We start from the raw sequence: 18,973 nt of genomic DNA on the forward strand, positions 1-18,973 counted from the left end.
TGTTGTTTTAAGAACCCATTGTGCCTCTAAAGCTCAGTTTTATTCTTCTCTCTTCCTAAAGACAGGAAGGGCATAAAAAAAATGGATGGGTAGAACTGAAGAGAAGGATGGAGAGAAAAAAAACCCTAATCTCATATTACAAACCAACCCCTGCATAGTTTTTCAAAATTCAATCCTGTAGAACAGCATTGTGAACAACTGAAAAGACTATTATGGTGCTGAAGGAAATTATTAACTTCCAGATTTTTTTAACGTATCATATTTCTAATGCAGCCTAGAGGATAGCACTTTCTTGATTCAGAATCTCTGTTCCCAGTTACATTCGTAAAGAGTTCTGTAACACAGTGAATCACTGACACAGGGCACAGGTACTACACAGACCAAGACAGAAGTATAACAGTTTAAAGGGGTGCTATATAACATAACTAACTAGCATACTCAAATAGATGAAGGTACGTTACATAACCTGAAGCAGAAAACAACAGTGAAAATATAAGTATTTGACTGAATACCTTTAGTTTGTGTTCTTTTCTATTGATAATGACAGCTGTGATCTGCTGGTCCATGAAGATAAGAATGGTACAAAGCAGGGCTGGAATTACAGCAGCTATCACTGTCCACCAAGGATTTGGCCCCAAGGGAGTAATAAACCAGCCACGATCATCTCTGGTGGGCTGTAAAAAGAAAGTCATGCACAACCACTCAGAAGTCCAATAATTATTTACATTTCAACTTCACAAGAATACATTCAAAAACATTACTAAGATATGCTTTCCTTCAAAATTAATCTATGTAAGAGCCCAGAAAAATGCTAAACTTACTATGATAACAAAAGAGAAATTACATGACATAAAATTATCTAGGATATCACAGACTTGATACAATGAGCCCAGAATTTGGAAGGAGCCCTAGAACATTAAAGCAGAGTAGGACTAGGGTAATTCAGGCCTGGTTGGTCCTCACACAAAAGACATTAAGAAGCATGAAGGGGTCTGCTGGAAGAGGCTCACTTACGTGAGTCGCTGATCAGAGAGGTTGCATGGTACTTGATGAACACAAAAAATTCAGAGTAGTATCACTACTCCCTGATGATAAAATATAATTAACATACTATAGCACATCACTTTGTCAAAATAATAAGGCAGCGCAATTTATCAACAAATTACCTTAAAAGCATTTGGAACTTGAAGTTTTGGTGATGGAATCCCAATGGCATAGTCAATTAAAACCATGGACAAAATAGTGAGAAAGACTGCAAAATCGCTGACAACAGATCGTACCTATGATTATTGAGAGAAACAACAATTTTAACTGAAATATTCATGTGCGATCTAGGATTTATTTTTCTTCCCTTTATTAAGCCATTCTGAGCTTGCAGCTAAATCAATGTTTATTCTGATACAATTTTCTAACAGAAAAGATGCAGTGTCCACTCCACCAGCAGTTAATTGAATTTACAATGCAGATTAAATTCATGCTTACACATAGCTAATGACAACTTTTGAATTAAAAGAATGGCACACACCTTTGTTGGGAAGTATCGGCTAGTTTTGAACTGTTTCAACGTGGATGACAAAGTTACTGTAGAAAAGAATAAGATGACAGACCAGAAGAGGACATCTGGCACATAAGGGCCATGATGGCCGCAGGCTCGTCCAACAAATTCTCCATGAAACTTTTTACATTCCTATTCAGGGAGATCAAAGAATTATTGTTCTGAAAAATATCCATGCTTACACAGACATGTTCTTTCCCAAATTATAAGTGGATTGTTTTACTAGAAATAGTAAAATAATTGTTAAACTTTTACACTTTTAAAAATTAGAACTCCTAATGTTTGTATCTAGTCTGCATGAAAAACTCTTTAACCTTTAAAATAGTCTCTTTTTTAACCAGTATTAAATGATGAAGTCATTAAGACATACCATAAATAAAGTCTTTCATATAAAGACAAATTTATTTCAAATTGAACAAGTACACTTATTTATTTTCTGGCTACAAACACAAATTTGCATTTCCTAATTCCTTCTGAAAGAGGAAAGTGAAGTTCGAAAGCTACCAAGAGAAAGGCTGCTCCTGGTGTATTCTCACGAAATGAGTTTTTGTTTTAACTTCACAAGCCAAGTAGTTGAAGAAAAAGCTACTTAAAACACATAGTATGACTGGAGACCAATACATTCAGTGCCACATGGGGGCAGCACATTCCACGAATTACTTTTTTTTTTTAAAAAAGGCAATCTGAAAAAATGCATCAAAACTGAAGATCTGTAAGATTAATTCTATCCAAGCTAATATGTGATCAAATATGCAGACACAGCAGAAAACAATTCTAGTAACTCTTCTATACCATCTTCAGTTGTCTAAAATCATACTTGTTCCCATTTAACAACCAGAGAAATAAAGAGTGTGTGAGCTAAAACCTCTAGACTTGCAACTCTTTCCTTCTCTTTCCAAAATCCCTCCATGCTTAAGCAAAAAGAAACACAGTGCCCAGAACCAGAGATTCGGGGCAGCAATATCCTGCCAGATTAGAATCTTTTAGTAGCAAATGAACCAGGTCATTGACTCATCACTCACTGGCTTTGAATAAAGGCTGGCTTGAATAAAAAAACCCACAGTTTGATAACTGTGAGAAAAAGGAGTGCAAAACTTTTTGTACTGGGATAGCAGTGAACCTGGGAGAAACATGATGGAGTTCTGACTGATGAAATAAAAGTTTCAGGCAGGAAAAAAAAAAAAAAAAACCAACCAAAAAAAAAACCCAGGAAATCCAGAAGAAATTCTCAAGATTCTGCAAAATCAAATGAAAAAATGTGTCCTGGCCTGAAGACACAGCACAGGGATGAATGATGAATTTCACCATATACCTACTGAAAAGGATTTTGTCACCATCAGAATAAACACTTTGCTCGTGCTCACTTTGTCCTAGTTAACAACAACAAAAAAAATGTTGGTCCTACTGTTGTTTAAGAGAGCGTGCCATGCTAGATCTTCAGGAACTTGAAACATCTACACTAGACACAAAAAAACCAACAGCAAGAAATGAACAAAAAATGAGTAAAAAAAGACAGTGGGGTGAGACAGGCCAATATAGTCAACTACATCACATTTTTTACTGCAGTTCTCTAGAATGGGACAATTAAAGTTCCCTGATGATGCTTGGAAGAAATAAATACATGAAAGTACGAACATCTGCAGTTATATCTTTGACAGCTATAGGGACTCATGGGAAAATCAGTCAGTTATACTGCTACCTCTGTAAACTCAAGTTTCAGTAATAAGCTTCTACAGAAGTTTTAAAGGGTTTTATATAATGCAACCGGTTTTTTACATTTATAGTTAAAACAAAATCTGTTATTTTAAAATCTCCTCAGCTGCAAATGTACTCTGAAAAACACTGTCAGAGATTTGAGGAAGTGAGAGGAGGAGTCTGCCCCTGCACAGATGCTCTTCGTGTGCGCTGCAATTTTGAGAATATTCATTCTGGATTGCTGGAATCCCTCAGGCCAGCAGTTCTCAACTTTATCTCTGCCGTTGCCACGCCAACAGAGTTGAGGCTCAGCCCCTGCTGTCAAGAAAGAGTGGCCACACAGGGCAGATCTTGATTAACTAATGATAGGAGGGCACCAGTTATTCTGCATTCCTGCCTTTGAAAGAAAACAGTCTATCTGCTGGAGATGGTCAACTGGATTGTTTTTTAAGTGTTTCATTTGGTTATGCCTACAACACGGTTAATTCAGTTATAGAGAGCCTTCTTCAGTGAGGTGTCTGTTGCATTCATTCTCCTTGAAGGTGCAAGGAAGTGATCCATTTGTGAGAGAAAGTGGCAGCCTGATCTCAATGACATTTCAATCAAATTGTAAATGTTGCTTTAAAGAAGGCAAACCCAAAGTAATAAATCCTTTAAACCTAGAAAAGAGTACTATTTAAAAACAAGTTACATATCCATGCAAGCTCTCCAGACTGTTTGTACCTTGTTTCCTCACACCCCTGGAAAAAAATTACACAACTAAGACATACTGAACACTGAAGGCCTACTTAAGAAAGAAACATGATCACTGAACAGAAAATGTTACAAAATTTCTGCCCTTCCTCTTCTTCATAGACCAAACAGCTGTAAGAATGGTTTAGGAGAAATAAATGCTTCGGAGTCTTTTGACACAAGGGAACTTTGATTTTGCCATATGGCAGAATTCAGGACAAATCCATCGTCATGTGACATGTTTAGACTTAATTTCAGTCAAACTCTTGTGCTACTGTGTCAAGAAGTTTCCAAAGCAGGGCACAAAACGCAAATACTTCCTTTAATGTGTACTAGCAAAGGCTGCAAAATGCTTACAAAAGAAGATAATGCTACAAAGTCTATGTTAATCCTTGTTCAGTTAAGTACATTTTGTGCTTTATTTGAACAAATATGATCAGAAAAAAACCACTGGGGTTTTTTTCAGTCTACTTGCTGCAGTAGGAGAGACAAAATTATTTATTCTTTTGCCTTATTTATAAAGTTCCAATATTTCACTTACTGACACAGTTAGGTTCCCCCATGGCACATCAGATGCAGATATATTGTAGTCCTCCCAGTAACGTAAAGTTTTATTGCTAGGATGTTCTGGTTCCACACAATTACATCTGAAAAGACAAAATAATGTCTTTCTCCTTAGTAATAAAAGACGTACCAGATATTAATCCAAATTATCAACTTTTATGCTCTACTATGCCAGACAATTTTAGTTCAAATTAATTCAGTAAACGCATGCTTTGAAGCAGTTTGTAGTTCAGTAGCTAGTGCTATTACTAGAATATAATTTGCTGTGAGGTGCATACGCATATATAGTACGTAACATGATATATTTAAACCACTGTCCATAGCAAGTTTTTCCACCTGTTTTCCTCCTATTCTGCTGATACTTCCAAGTTTGTAATACTGAGAATGTGCCAGTCCTGTTCCACTTATCCCAAACACTTCCCTATATGGTGATTAGATGCTACGCACTGTTCCAGGCTGATCCATTTTGCAAATGCAAACTGTCTGTATCCTCTTTCTTTCCCTTTGCCAGAATGCCGGCATGTTCAAATCTGCCAAACTGCCTGGTCAACTCTCAGGGCCCCACAAGATCACCAGCACCAAGTGTCCTGTCAGTTTCTGTGTCCAGTGTTTTTCCCTTCCCCACAGCTGCTTTAAAATCATGCTTTTTATTTTAAATTGTGTATTTTAACACACAAAATGTGACGAGGCAGTGTAGGAGTACAATCTTGCAAACAGGCAAATTCAAATCAAAATTAAGTTTTTAAAGCCTCTGAAGCAACTGTGGGAGGCTTTTTCTCTGACAAAGTCTTTAACATATGCAGGATACTCTGTAGGATCCAAGATGTCAAGTGTGCTTTGCAGTTCCCTGAATTAATCCTACTTTTAAAATCTGTAGTACTATCTACCCTGCTAGTATTTTAACACGCTTATGATGGCTACAAATAAATTTTCCACTCTCCTTTCTGATAAAGTTTTCAGGAGCAGCAGACACAGTAACATCTAACTATAAAGTGGAGAGCCAGTAAGCATATATTTCCAGTTCCAGAGAAGTGTCAGCTTATTCACTTACCTACACCATCTATTTTCTCTATGGCTGTTTATCTTCCCACAAAATAACAATTCTCATCTAAGTTTGTATCGTTTTCTATATAAGAAATTCTACTATCTATATTACGAGTACAGAATAATGTCATTGTATTTTGATTACAATACTATACATGTGACAACAGCTGCATTTAACATATACATAGAGATGCAGGTTGCCTTTGTGCAACTCCTTGCTTTTATTTTAAATGCAGCTATTTATAAAAGAAATAAAAAACCCTTACAGCCCATGAACAAAAAGCAAAATAAAAAAAAAAAAAAGTAGCAACAACGTTCAGAGAATAAGAGGGCCTGAGCCAAAAGTCCTTGAACTAGACTGGATCTTTCAAACTTATGAATTATGCTTTGGATCAGGCCCCAAGTGCAGAATGATTGCGTGTTCAATGGGTAGTTTAAAATATTACAAAACAGGTTAAATTAAGCGTATCACTACTGGTGAGCTACAGCAGTATAATAAAGTCAACAAATGGGATGTCTATGTTATGCAAGGGAGTATTTGATGTTCATGCAACAATACAGAGTGGCTATTTCAGGTTACTACTGTTTCCTGTGAGCACAGGAGCTCCCTGCCCCCTGATGTCCATCGCTGATCGTAGACCGGCCAGACGCTGGGCGGTGGCCCATTGGGGTTTGATTACAGTAGGCCAAGGTGACGTGGGCTGGTCAATCACAGTCACTTTCTCACTAGAAGGGAAGACTGTGCATGTCACCAATGCTACATGGTACACTACACTTGCTGCAAACTGCAAAATTACATTTAGAAAGTTAGAAAGGCCAAAATTTCTATTTCCTTATTCAGAAATGTGACAATTAAAGCTATAGTTTAATAGAGCTCAAGTAATTCACCTTCAGATGAGATCATCACCCTGATTATTTCTATATCATTACCACTTTCCTCCTTCACAGCATTCCAGTCTGGCCTTTACCAAATTTAACAAGCATTTACCAATGCCAGATGGTTCATCAGCAAGTGATTTATGCAAACTCCACCCATGTAGACCAAAATCACCCTGCACCCAGCTTTTGTCACTCAGTAGGTGCAAAATTAGGCCCTAACTGTAAAAATCAGAACCTCCTGTCTACTGAGATCATTGAAACAATGCTCTCAGTGTTTTATATATATATATTTATAAAAACATTACATTGTTTTCAATATTATATATCTTTTGGCAACACCGACATTTTGTTGTGAGACTATATCATGTGTAACTGTTTTCTAGTACCACACCAATCACTTAACATGAAAGAAATGTGAGGTAGTAAGACATGCCACCCAGCCCAGACAACACAACTGAAGGCACCATTTACTGCCAGAAATGAAAGATTATCTACCTAAATGTGACACTTCCTAACAGAGCTTCAATGATCACTACTTCTAATAAGAGCTTCAATGATCACTACTTCGCAACACAACTGACCTGCAAGGAGAAATTCACATTGGTGAAATAAGGCTTTCTACTTCAATCTTTTAAAACTTTTAATCTCTTCACTGTCATTTTTTACTCTGAGAGGTCAGCTCTTAGGAAAAAAAGTAAAACACACTGAACTGTTAACTACCAACACATCTTTCCATTTTCTTGATAAAATACTACTCAGAACGCTGGAATACGTAAAAAATGTATTGTCTCTTGGATGTTGAAATTTATTTGTGTTAACTGCTGAGCACTTGCCCATCACAAAAGACCTACGTGGAGTTTATGCTACTAGCAACGAGCAAAAGACTATACATACTCTGATATTTTCTAAGAAATCTATCAGCTCCAAATACAGCACTAACATAGCAACGCATTCCCATGCCTTTTTGTGATAAGGAGCCAGGAATCATCTTCATTATGCTAAAAAATACAGAATGATTCATTTTATTCTCTTTCATCGTGGCTAAGAAGAAAATGCTTTTTTTCATGGCTAGAGTATAGGCAGGAAAGAATCCGATACTGATTGTGGTGGCAAAAGCGTAAGTGTCACTACACTGGAAAAAAATCTCTGCTTCCAATCTCACAATACACACATTTCATCACAGCAATGACGGAACAATTCTTTCTGTGTCTTTTCACTTTTAGCTACTGCAAGACGTTCTGATCTCCTGGGGAGCAATTCAGATGTCTAAACATGGGTTCCTATACACCCCAAGGTCTGTGACATCCACGATGGGCTGGCACATATGTGAGAGGGTCTACGGTGACTCACGCCTTTCTTTTCATAGCAGCTGGAAGCTAAAAGATATAAACTGGCACTAGATACCCAGTCACAGTTCCCCCTTCCACATTTAAAATGTGCATACTTTGCAACTAGGCAGAAATCAATGAAGCTTGTTTTCTTCTAGGATATTTAAACCTCTAACACAGCCCATTACAAAGTGGCTCCGAAATCTAAGGTAGACTAATAAACCATTTCAGACAAGACAATCTTCAGAACACTCCAGAAGAACTGTTGTAAGATCAAAACTGACAAAGGAGAAAAGTAACAGAACAATAATGGCCTGAACCTGCTAGCTAGAAAAATAACTAGAGCAGGGAGTCTTCATTGCTTTTATATCTTCTCAAGAAATCTCTGGCAAATCAGGATGGGGAACATAGGTAGACTAGGAATAACAGATTTTACGACTGGCTGACAAACTGGGATTCCCTGCAGCCTGTACCTCTCTCCCTTTTAACAGGACAATCAAGATTTCAGCTAAATCTCCATCACCGATCCAGCTGCAACAGTACAGGCAGTGTGGGTCACTCATGGCACTGCCTTTCCTTCTTTGTCCTCCCAACCTCTCCACATTTCTCCTAGCTCTTTTTGCTGTTTTGTTGTTTCCTAAGTCTCTATTTAATAAATTTCCTTAACTTGAGGCAGCCATCACAACTTCACTGTATGCAACATTTCCTACAGCTTGTTCTGTTTTCAAAGAACAGAGCTAGGATTTGACAACAGCAGCTTTAGGACATCTCTGACAACTACCAGCGTTCTTTGTTCCACGAAAGGAACAGTTACTACTATCCTTACTAGCATGAAAAAGACTTTTTTCGGGTAATGGCAAAGGGAATACGGATTAGTAAATTAGAAATCTGTTATTTTATACATATACAAGTTGGGGAATATTTTCCCCCTCCTTTGCAAATTAGCAATAAAAGGTAAATATCGTTGTTGTTCAACACTAGCCAGGTGAAATTTTCAGTACTAAAACCAACTTTCTGATTATTGCAAAACAAGCACCTTATTCCCTAGGACTATTCAACTGAAATTAACCTGGGGCTGGTGCAAGAATCCCTCTAATATCCAACTCTTATCCCCAGTTCTCCAGGCCTGTTCTTTATCATTTTCTTCTTGCTAACCTGTCATGCACACTCTCCTCCCCACACAGGCCTTAAACACGCAGCACAGTTCTAGTCATTCTGCTGCCATTACAGTCAATATAACAGCTTCAAACAAGAGCTTGCACAGCCCTTTTTAAAAAAACACACTGAATTGGCATAGCTCCTTTGAAAGACTCATGACCATTCATTCCTAGGCAGTTGTCATTTTTCAGTATGTTGCTTTTAAGACTAGGAGGCACTTACTATTGATGATTTTATCCAATTCATAATGCACTTTTTTGAGTTCCTGTTTGTCCAGCACGTGCATACTGCAAGCTACGCTTATTAATACTAGGAAAACATCTAATCTATAAAAGATGCAACTGCAGCTTCTTCATGATTAACCAACATACCACTCCCACTTGCAAGAAGGGCAAAATCTCTTTCTGGCTCACTTAAGACAGAGAATGAGATTTGCTCAACATGAATATTTATATTATTAAAAAAACAACAGGCAAGTATGACAAATAAGATACAAAATGTGCTTGTTTAAACAATATGTCTCACTGAATATCAGAGTACATATTTGGTAATATGAGTAGGAAGTTTTTCTCCTAAGACACAGAGTATGCTCTATGAATGTGCTCTGCACTGATCACATAACAGAGAAAGAATAAGAAGATGGTATGAAATGAAAAGTACTTACTAATTGAAAGTAAGATATTAGAATATACAAATAAGCATTTACATTGTATCTACAAGGCTGGAAGAAAGTAAACCAATAGCAGAACACTATGCATGTTTAGGTTGCCTCCATATACACCATTTTCATGTGAATTATGGGCACTGGCAGAGTCTTTCTGTTTGCCTAACCACTGGGAAGGGGATAACAAAAATATCATAGATCATGACTTCTCTGCTGTCTCATACCTACAACACCTCTATACCTCTGGCATTATATTTACCACATTCCTTCTCATGTCAACATTCACAACGATGAAATCAGAGTCTCAGTGGAGAAGAGACTGGAAATAAAATAATTAATACTGACGGTAAATGGACTTTTTAGTTAAGGTCTATTCTCAGTATGACAAAATCCTTTCAAAGTACAGTTGTCATGGCAAGACAAGATTTTTATCATCTTCATTTATTCATGAGATTTGCCATCCTGAATTAGACCATTGAGTCATTAAGCAGCCCATCTTTTGACAATCGCGAACATCAGTAGGCATCCACATATTTTCTCTAAAGTTGTATGTCTACATAGCTTAGTTGGTAAAGCTGAGGAGGAAAACAGAAAAGCCTATAAAAGTACCCAGACAATGCACTCGGCCATACAACAATTTCAGACACAGAAAGAGATAAATCGGGGGTGAGGGAGGAAGGGCCAGAACACAAGACTATACTGACATTAGAGTGAAAAAATCTCAGAGTCAGGGTTTTTTGGACAGAACATCAGTAGGAGAACATTGTTCTGTCAAGGAGAAAGTCTAGAAATGAGATTTTTAATCCCACTGTAGTTTTGTTAACCTTGACTGTCACTCATAATAGTTGGGTCTTGATTAGCTGCCTGGTGCACTATGCAGTCCATGCATTCTTAGCAGTACTTTGGTACGCAATTGCCACACAGAGACGTTAGCACATAGAAAAGTAGTGCAATTACACAGCATATTGACAATTCATCTAAAAGCTTTCACTGAGAAATAGTTCTAGGATGTCACTTCGCCCTGCTTCCAAATTTAAAAAAAAACACCCCTGAGGAGAAGAGATTCAGTATAAGGCTGGTTCAGAAATAATCTACTATGATGCTATATGGTCAGCTTAAATTTTGATTGTTCAGATGTAATGTATAAATGCATATAAATGTACTGTAACAACACCACCCAAGGATTTTATGTAAGCCTTTCTAGATTTTGAAGGTATTGTGTAGATCTGGTATCAACTACAAAATGAATGCTGTGGAGAATTGCTTAACAAGGATATGTTTCCAAAGTGGAGGGGATGAGTAGTAGGAAAGAATGAAGCAAGTTGGTCTCAAAAGAGGTAGAAAAAAGGACAATTAGTCAGTTTCACAGGGGAGACATAGGGAAGCCCTAGAACTAATGGAATGAAGAAAAATAATTTCTGGACTCCATGGTTTGTTGAGAAGCAAAAGGGAATCAAAAGGTTAACTTGATGGCGGTTGCATGGTTCTGGGAAGAAGATGGGCTTTCTTAAGAAAAGACACAGAATATATGGCACCGGCACTTGACCGCAGGAAAAAAAAAACCACTATAAAGAATGGAAAAAGAAAATCTACATTCATATCTAAATTCAAAGGAATAATGAGAGGAACTGGAATTCAGTTACATGCCTGGGATCCTACTAAGAAATTTTATGCTTATCATCACTCATTCTTCTCATTCTACCTGCACTTTAAGAAATACAGGGTATAAAACAACATAATTTGCATCCAATAATAACGTATTTAGATAAAGTTATATAGATAATGAAAGATTTAAAACTTGCTTGTGCAAACAGTGGTATGCACAAAACTAATCTTCACGATGCCTTCTAGAAGCAATGGTTTCCATAGCCTGCAAAAGATACTGAGATTGACATGAACTTGGCTCCTTAATTACATCAGAGTGGGATTTTCTACTCCTAATGCTTAAGTGCATGTCAATATCAAGACAGATTGCAATATGCATATTACTATGCCAAGAAATCACTTTAAAATTATTCAATGTAATCTGTTAATAATTGAGTAACTTCTGGTAAAGAATTATTAAAAACAACATGAATTCAGCACTGAAAAAAATTAATAAAAACCCAAAGGTATTTAAAGTCCCATGATCTAAGCAACTGCACAGTGACAAACAATTTATCTTCTGTATTCTAAGATAACTATCATAAAATGCTTTTAGCTCGAAGAACACTGGATTGCTTTTTAAGTCACGTTCCTTTCATCCACAATGCTGATTTTGTTTTCCTTCTGAGAACCTCTGTTTTCAATATACCCAGTTATAGGGTTCTCCTTTCCCAGCAAAAACGATAAATTAGGATTTAATACGCACATTAAAACTGATGTGCACCAGTGTTCTATACAGGATTCACTAACTGGAGATATATTTGCTACAGAGGTAGGGAAAAGCAGGAGAAGGAGAAGGCAGAAATAAGAGAGTTGCTATGCCAACCTACAAATGCTAATGGCATGACAAATACAAAAGGTCACAGTAAAAAAAAAAGGAAAGAAAGAAAGAAGGAAAAGCCCAAATCAAAAAGTATGTGTATTTTATTTATTATGTAATGCAGCTACTGCATTTAAATTCTGAAGATCAGGTTGTCTTTGTCCTTCTGTAGATTTAGCTCTTACATGTCTTAATCTTCATCATTCATATTGTAAAGATAGTGCTTTAAGAAGAAATCATATACGAATGCAGAATGGATTTGCCTGCAAGGAGGTCACCTGGCAATTAGGGCCAATATTTCTACACCAAATAACAAACAAGTGTAATAAAGAAAACAAGTAAAAAGTGCATTAGGACTAGTTCTGCATTAATTAGATCATGTAACGAAAGATATTGATTTCTTTGTGAGACAGAAGTCTGTAACAAACTCCAATTCATATTTTCTACCTAAAAATGGTAAAATGGTAAACACAATTTTTTAAGAAGTCTTTTAGGAGGACTTTCAGCTGATCTTCAAATATTTTAGTCTGCCTGATCTAAAACCAAAAAAACTCAACTGTTCTGAATGTTCTTTCTATACTCTTCTAAGGCTTGTTATGGCATATACTAGTAAAGACTCCAGTAGTCCTAAATATCAAGAGGAAATGCATGCCAGTACAGTCTTTTACATCAAACTCCTGCAACATAGATTGTTTATGACAGAATTCAAACCTACCCAAAATAAAGAATGGGTTTTCTTTCTCACTTGAAATATGGTTCCAATCTGGTTGAAATACCAACCATTTAAAACAACTATATTTTTTCCTTTCTTGTACTCCAAAGGACAGGACTAAAAGCATGCCAATGACTTTTCCTGGGTCCAGCTCATGCCTTCACCAGGGCAAAGGCAACAGCACTGGGATGTAGACAGACTACCTATGGAATTCCGAGGAAAAGAGAAGAGGGCTGGGCCACATATAATGTCCTGAACTATTTATCATCAATATTTTGAGTGGGCAAAAGGTAGAATACAAAAAACCCAAAAATTCTACCGTATAACCTGAGTTTTCTAACACATAATTGCAGATTCAAGATAAAGTTTTACATAAGCTTTGACTGAGCATTCAAAGAAAAATGAGTTGCTCAACCTTTTGAAGTTCACCCATTCTAATTAAAGAACTGCCAAGGCTTTACTAACAATTAAAAACTTGTCTTTAAAATCCCCAAAGAGGAAAATGCAAACAGCTGTTTTAATTAGCAAAACAGCAGATAGTAATTAGCTTCTGTAACAGAGTATACTGGTCCTTTAAGGACAGGACCAGGTTCAGCCTAAGTTCGTTACCCATTTAAACTACAAGTAGAAGGACTGTAGTCAGATGCTGCAGAAACAGCTTCCAATTCCTTCTGAAAGCAATGTTTCCCAACTTCAGGTACACAGAAATGAGATTTATATTTCAAGTAAGCATTATGTTTATTTGTCTTCAAATTTCTGATCTTTCTGGAACTGAGACAGGTACAGACATTTGAGCAAGGACTGAGGGTTATTTGAAACGTCTTGTCTTGTGATGATCCCATGGGGATAATAATTGTGACGCCTTCATGTTCTGGGCAAATGCCCACTGTGTCTGGACAGAGTAATACGTGCACATCTGCAGAGCAAACCCGTGGAGTTCTAGTTGCACCAAGACAGCTGTGAAAGAACTGGTCATCTGGGCAGCTGATGTAGAGTTCCTCCAACAGAGCACATCTTTCCATTCTCCCAAGAAAAACTCAGATGAAGGATAAAAGAGGGGAGAGAACGGAAGAGGCTTTGCTACGTTTAGAGGACAGATCTTTGGAATCTCTAGACGTGCTTTTACAGGACAATCAGTATGCATTCTGGCATTTTCAACAATCAGTTTTGAGGTTAATAAATGTAAGCTATATCCCACAAAAGCTAGGCTGCCTATAATTATGTCTACAGGCAGTCATTCTGGTATTAGTGGGATCATTCACCATGGTCATGATATCATTAATAAACAGGACAGCGCTGCAAGTAGAAGATAACACAAATGCTGAAAGTGACATGTAATACAACAGTTCATATAATAAATTGACTTTTAAACTATCTACATAGAGTGAAAGAACATAGATATGTGAATATAGTTATGAAATGACAACCACATAAATAACTACAAAGCTATTATATCAAGTAATTTTGAAAGCTATATATGTGTTTGAAACTACCAGGCAGCGATCAAACCTTTCTTTCAAACATCTGGAAGACACCTGTCCTTCAGGAATTGTGTTTGGGAAATCTAAAACAGTGGTGCTGGTATTCCAACTCTGTAGGACACAACAGGTCAATAGCTGGAACTTGAAGATGACAATCGCTGCTCTTTTACCATTCTGTGTGCTCTGCACGTTCTATGTTCAATGAAGTTAGTAACCAAGGGCAAGTAGCGAGTAAACAATACCCTTTAAAAAAATCAATTTGGCATTCTGATTAATGAATAGAATTTTAAATTAAACCAAAAGCATTTCTTTGTGAACACAAGGATCATGATGATAAAATGCTTTCAATAATATGTAGAGATACCTGTCACTGTACCCCTATACAAGCAAGAATGTTAATCTTATTTCTCTGAAATCTCAAGCAATACCACAGGATTCGGCTAACCATGAATGAAGCTAGCTACCCAGGAATCCATATTTCTATTTGTTATGGTTTTCATTACATATTTTCACATCTCAGCTCCGCCTGCTAAGTGGTTTCTGAGTAAATTTTCTGTCTTTGCACAGTACTTCAACATCCATTTTTCAAAATCATATGATAACATCATTTTTCCTTTCTCTTCGGGTTGACTACTTTGAAGTGGTGAAGGAAAAAAAATCCACAAACACTGTGTTATATGAGGCTCTATTTAGAGAAAAACACCAACTTCATAGAAGTTAAATAAGGCCAGGATATAACCTCAACTGCATGTATGATCTATTCTATTCTATTGTTTATTGCTTTCTCTTCAAATTAATATGCCTTTGCCTACTGATTAAACTATAAGAGAGCAATATTATTTCTTTCAGCATGAGAGAGTATGTCACAGCAGAACTATAGTCACTATAACTTAATTTGTACTGTGCATCAAGGTTTATAACATACATTCAGATTCAGAATTTGCTGGTTTTCTAGTGACAGCATATACAAAGCTCAAATGTTTTCTCTGTTGCTGTGTTTTGTTTTTCCCAGCTTAAAATGCAAATGAGACATTTGGTTGACACTCCTGTTTTTCCAGTGAGCAGAAGATGTGGCAGTGTGCAAGCACTGTTCCTTTTGGGCCCCACCCTGCTCATGCAGAGGGTTCAAATAGGTTCAGTGGAATAATAAAGACGTTTCAGGAGAAGGACCTTCTCCAAAAATGCTTTTTAATGACATTTTAGTTCCTGAGGTGACCAAGCTTAATTCAATTGGCCTCGGGGCAGACTAGGATCTTGTCCTTTACTAGAAGAACATTATGGGTCTCATATCACAGAAACAACTGTATGAATTTTTACTATTGACTAAAGCCATTCACTTTTTTATTCCACAAGTAGAATACTACTTGTCAAAACTCCACAATAAAGGTGCTTAAATTGAGTTGTATTAGAAATGTTCCCACTAAGAACAAATTGATTGTGACAAAACTCAGTCACCACTGAGAAGAATCTAGCAATTCCAAATCCACTTCAGTTCCTGGAGCTTGAACATTAACTGTCACAGAGATTAAGATAAAGGAGGTAATCAAATTATATCCTTTTTAGAAAGGTCAATATTTCAGTTTGGGGAAAAAAATGTCCAACGCGTAAATATGATACAAAAATGTTGCCTGAACACCCAATAAAATATCCTAAGTCATCAGTACAAGGTTACAGGAAGAGATCATTCAGTTATACCTCATTAATTAAAAATGTAAATGAAAGCCTAAAGCTGAGTTTTCCCTAGGTCCTACTTTTTTTTTCTAGGACTTTCAAGCTGCATGTGTGTAAGCTTTTCCAAACTCTAAATCAAGATTATATGCACTGCTTGTACACACATCTCCAGTAACTACTACTTCTGTATGCCACCATCATGCCTAACTCAATAGCCTCTGCATGTTAAGTTAGCAACAACTGCAAACCTTTCTTGCTGTGCACTGGTTTGCGTTTCTCACAAAGAAAACATAACCTATGGGAAGAAAAAAACAGTGTTAACAGAAGAAATCTTACTTACGAGTACTTTGTCAGCAGATCCAAATCGTTATGCATGTTGATTGGGTATGTCTCGCTGAGATGGAACAGCTTCTCTAAGGCCTCATAAATGAAAATTATGCAGATGAGCGAAGCAAAAGCTTCTTCAGTAAACCGGGTAATGTAGCAGACTAGGGAACTTGCATCGGTTGCAACAAGGATGATGCACAGGATTGCAGTCCACAGTCCAATGCTGGCTCTCAGAGAAAGGTACGACAACCCATACTCTCTTAAAAAAAAAAAACAAACCCAAATAATTTTAATTTTTATCCAGCCACAGTAAATGAAGAAAAGGCAGCTCCAAAATTTCCTCTGCCTAGGGATGTGCAATTCTGTGGACAATCTGAATCACAACTTATTTACCTTTTATGAACTGAAAATACTGTCAAGTTATCTCTTGACCCCAGGTCTCCCCGCTATTAAAAAAACATAGAGCTCTATCTCTATCAAACTGAGTGAGGAGCTTTGAGATTAGCCACACACATGAAGGTCCACCCACTTTTTATCCCATATCTTGTCTTGTGAACAGCCAGCACCTGTCAAGTTCTTCTTAAGCTGCAAAAATAGCTTTAGCAACGATTTTCATCAAAATCCTATATGCTTATTGCATATGATAAAAGAGCTCCAAACACACTGGGTGACATTATTACAGAGAACTGAAAGTCTACTTGAAGGTGATAAAAGAGCTTTTGGGGTTCCAGGCAGGGTATCCTACTCTGTTGTTCAGGAGGTTCAGGAAGATCTTGATGCAGAAGTCTCCATCACAGTAATGAAGCAGAAAAACAGAGAGGATCACAAAGAAGCATGATGGTTGCCAAGATGTAGACATAATTTTTATCCACACTAGGGCACAGGTATGTCATGCATAGCACATTAACATAACCTCTTTGAGCAACCTGGTCTAGTGGAAGATGTCCGTGCCCATGGCAGGGGGAGGCGGAACTGGATGATGTTTAAGGTCCCTTCCAAACTAAGCCATTCTATGATTCTATATATGTTGGGATATGCTTTTCTGGCAAGACGCTTCACCTCTCATCTTCAGGTAGGGGAACGGCTTGGTCTATATTAGCAACTAATGGGACCACTGCCACTTGCACTTGCTTTCTGGGTGAGAAGTAACACCTTTTGCATCATTTAGGGACAACATAAACCACAGATTTAAACATATTGTTTCAGAGTAGAAAATGATACAATATAACCCAACATCCTCAAGATTGCATTCCCTTGAAGACACGGGATGGGGGGCTGTTGTTTGAAAAAAAACAACCAAAAAAAACCCCCCAAAAAAACCCAATAATAATAAACCCTCATTGACCTTTCTGCATTACCATCAAGTCACATGTCTCAGTCATTGTGTAATTTTTAGACTCTGAAATCCCTAGCACAGCACTCCAAAACAAACTGTTGATCTCACTCTGAAGATGCTGGAACTCTGGGATCAGTGGCTCTGCTTTTACCTAATGACACCAGAATGATAACGCAAATCATGATCTTCACTTACTTGCAAAATTTGAATAAGATCTTCTCGAACACTAAAACTGGTCCTGTGCTGCCAAGTATAGTGAGAGGCTGTCCACCAAATAGAGAGTAGGCAATTCCAGTCATGGATGCTCCAAACAGTGATTCTATTGCACTCTGAATATAATACAGAGAGAAGTGTCCATAAATTTTCAAACAGGTTCTTTTTTCAATGTCTTAGTCTGTAGCCTTCTAGACATCAATTCATGCAACAGTAAGAAAACACTTATCACAAACCTAGGAATGTAAGTTTGTTTTTAAAAGTTCAGATTTAACACATACTATACGACCTTCAGTTGCTTCTCCCAGCAGACCACCAAATGTGATGACAGGAGACATGCAAGCACAGTAGAGAAACAAAAATGATGCCAGACACTGAAGACTGAGAGCATCCCTGAAGTCACTCCAGAAGAAGGGAGCTTTTCTTTTTATATCTAAAATCAATCCTCCGAAAAATCTAGAAAAAACAGAAGAAATCAAATTAATGAAAAAGGCATACCAAACTTCTTCCATGGTACTGCTTTAAATATATTGCAGAGAAGCTACCAATCCTTGATCAAATGATACATAGTCTTATAACTCATCCTTCCCAGAAAAAGGTTTCTGTGAACCCTGCCTTCATAACTTTAATCTGGATATTGTGTCTTTAAAACAAACTAATTTGCATGTTTCTTTTATAAAATCATCATCTAATCATCCAGACCCAAAACTTCTGAACAGTTGTTAGCTCCCACACATAAAACCTATTATTTATTATGTGAAATAATTCTTTACATTTGTTTAAGCAGAGAGCTACCAGAGTGCACATTTGCCCACACATCTACATATAGAGCTTCACACTCTTTATTTGAGAACCTGTTCCTAAATATACTTGGTGACAGAATTAAATGTAGGCCACAATTTTCCAAGGACAAGAACTGCCATCTTTTGCCATTTACACTATGTTAAATATGATCAGATACTTAGGAACAGATGCTCCCTTGCAATATCTCACACAGTTCAAGTCCCCACAATACTATTTTTCTCATAGGTAGGTGATAAAGAGGTCCACAATGTTGCTAGGGTAAAGAGGAAAATGAACTGCCAGCATCTCCTAAATACTAGAATGATCCTTCAAGCCAACAATTATCAAGTTAAAAAGTGCGAGAACG

General features: G+C 37.1%; 1 protein-coding gene across 8 annotated transcripts in view; it reads right to left on the reverse strand.

Moving 5' to 3' along the window:
* SLC4A10 (solute carrier family 4 member 10) overlaps positions 1-18,973 on the reverse strand; it is a 165,208-nt gene that overhangs the window by 16,760 nt on the left and 129,475 nt on the right. For all 8 annotated transcript variants that reach the window (XR_011337746.1, XM_069861228.1, XM_069861225.1 and 5 more), the window contains 7 exons: positions 18,105-18,279; positions 17,806-17,939; positions 16,288-16,533; positions 4,524-4,629; positions 1,526-1,687; positions 1,167-1,280; positions 513-674 (listed from right to left, as the gene is read on the reverse strand). Coding sequence is in view for 7 of the 8 variants with exons in the window: in XM_069861228.1 (XP_069717329.1) it covers positions 513-674; positions 1,167-1,280; positions 1,526-1,687; positions 4,524-4,629; positions 16,288-16,533; positions 17,806-17,939; positions 18,105-18,279 (1,099 nt within the window). In the remaining variant the exon portion in view is untranslated. The remainder of the gene's footprint in view (positions 1-512; positions 675-1,166; positions 1,281-1,525; positions 1,688-4,523; positions 4,630-16,287; positions 16,534-17,805; positions 17,940-18,104; positions 18,280-18,973) is intronic.

This window comes from Phaenicophaeus curvirostris, chromosome 7 (assembly GCF_032191515.1).
Source record: "Phaenicophaeus curvirostris isolate KB17595 chromosome 7, BPBGC_Pcur_1.0, whole genome shotgun sequence".
NCBI lineage: Eukaryota > Metazoa > Chordata > Aves > Cuculiformes > Cuculidae > Phaenicophaeus > Phaenicophaeus curvirostris.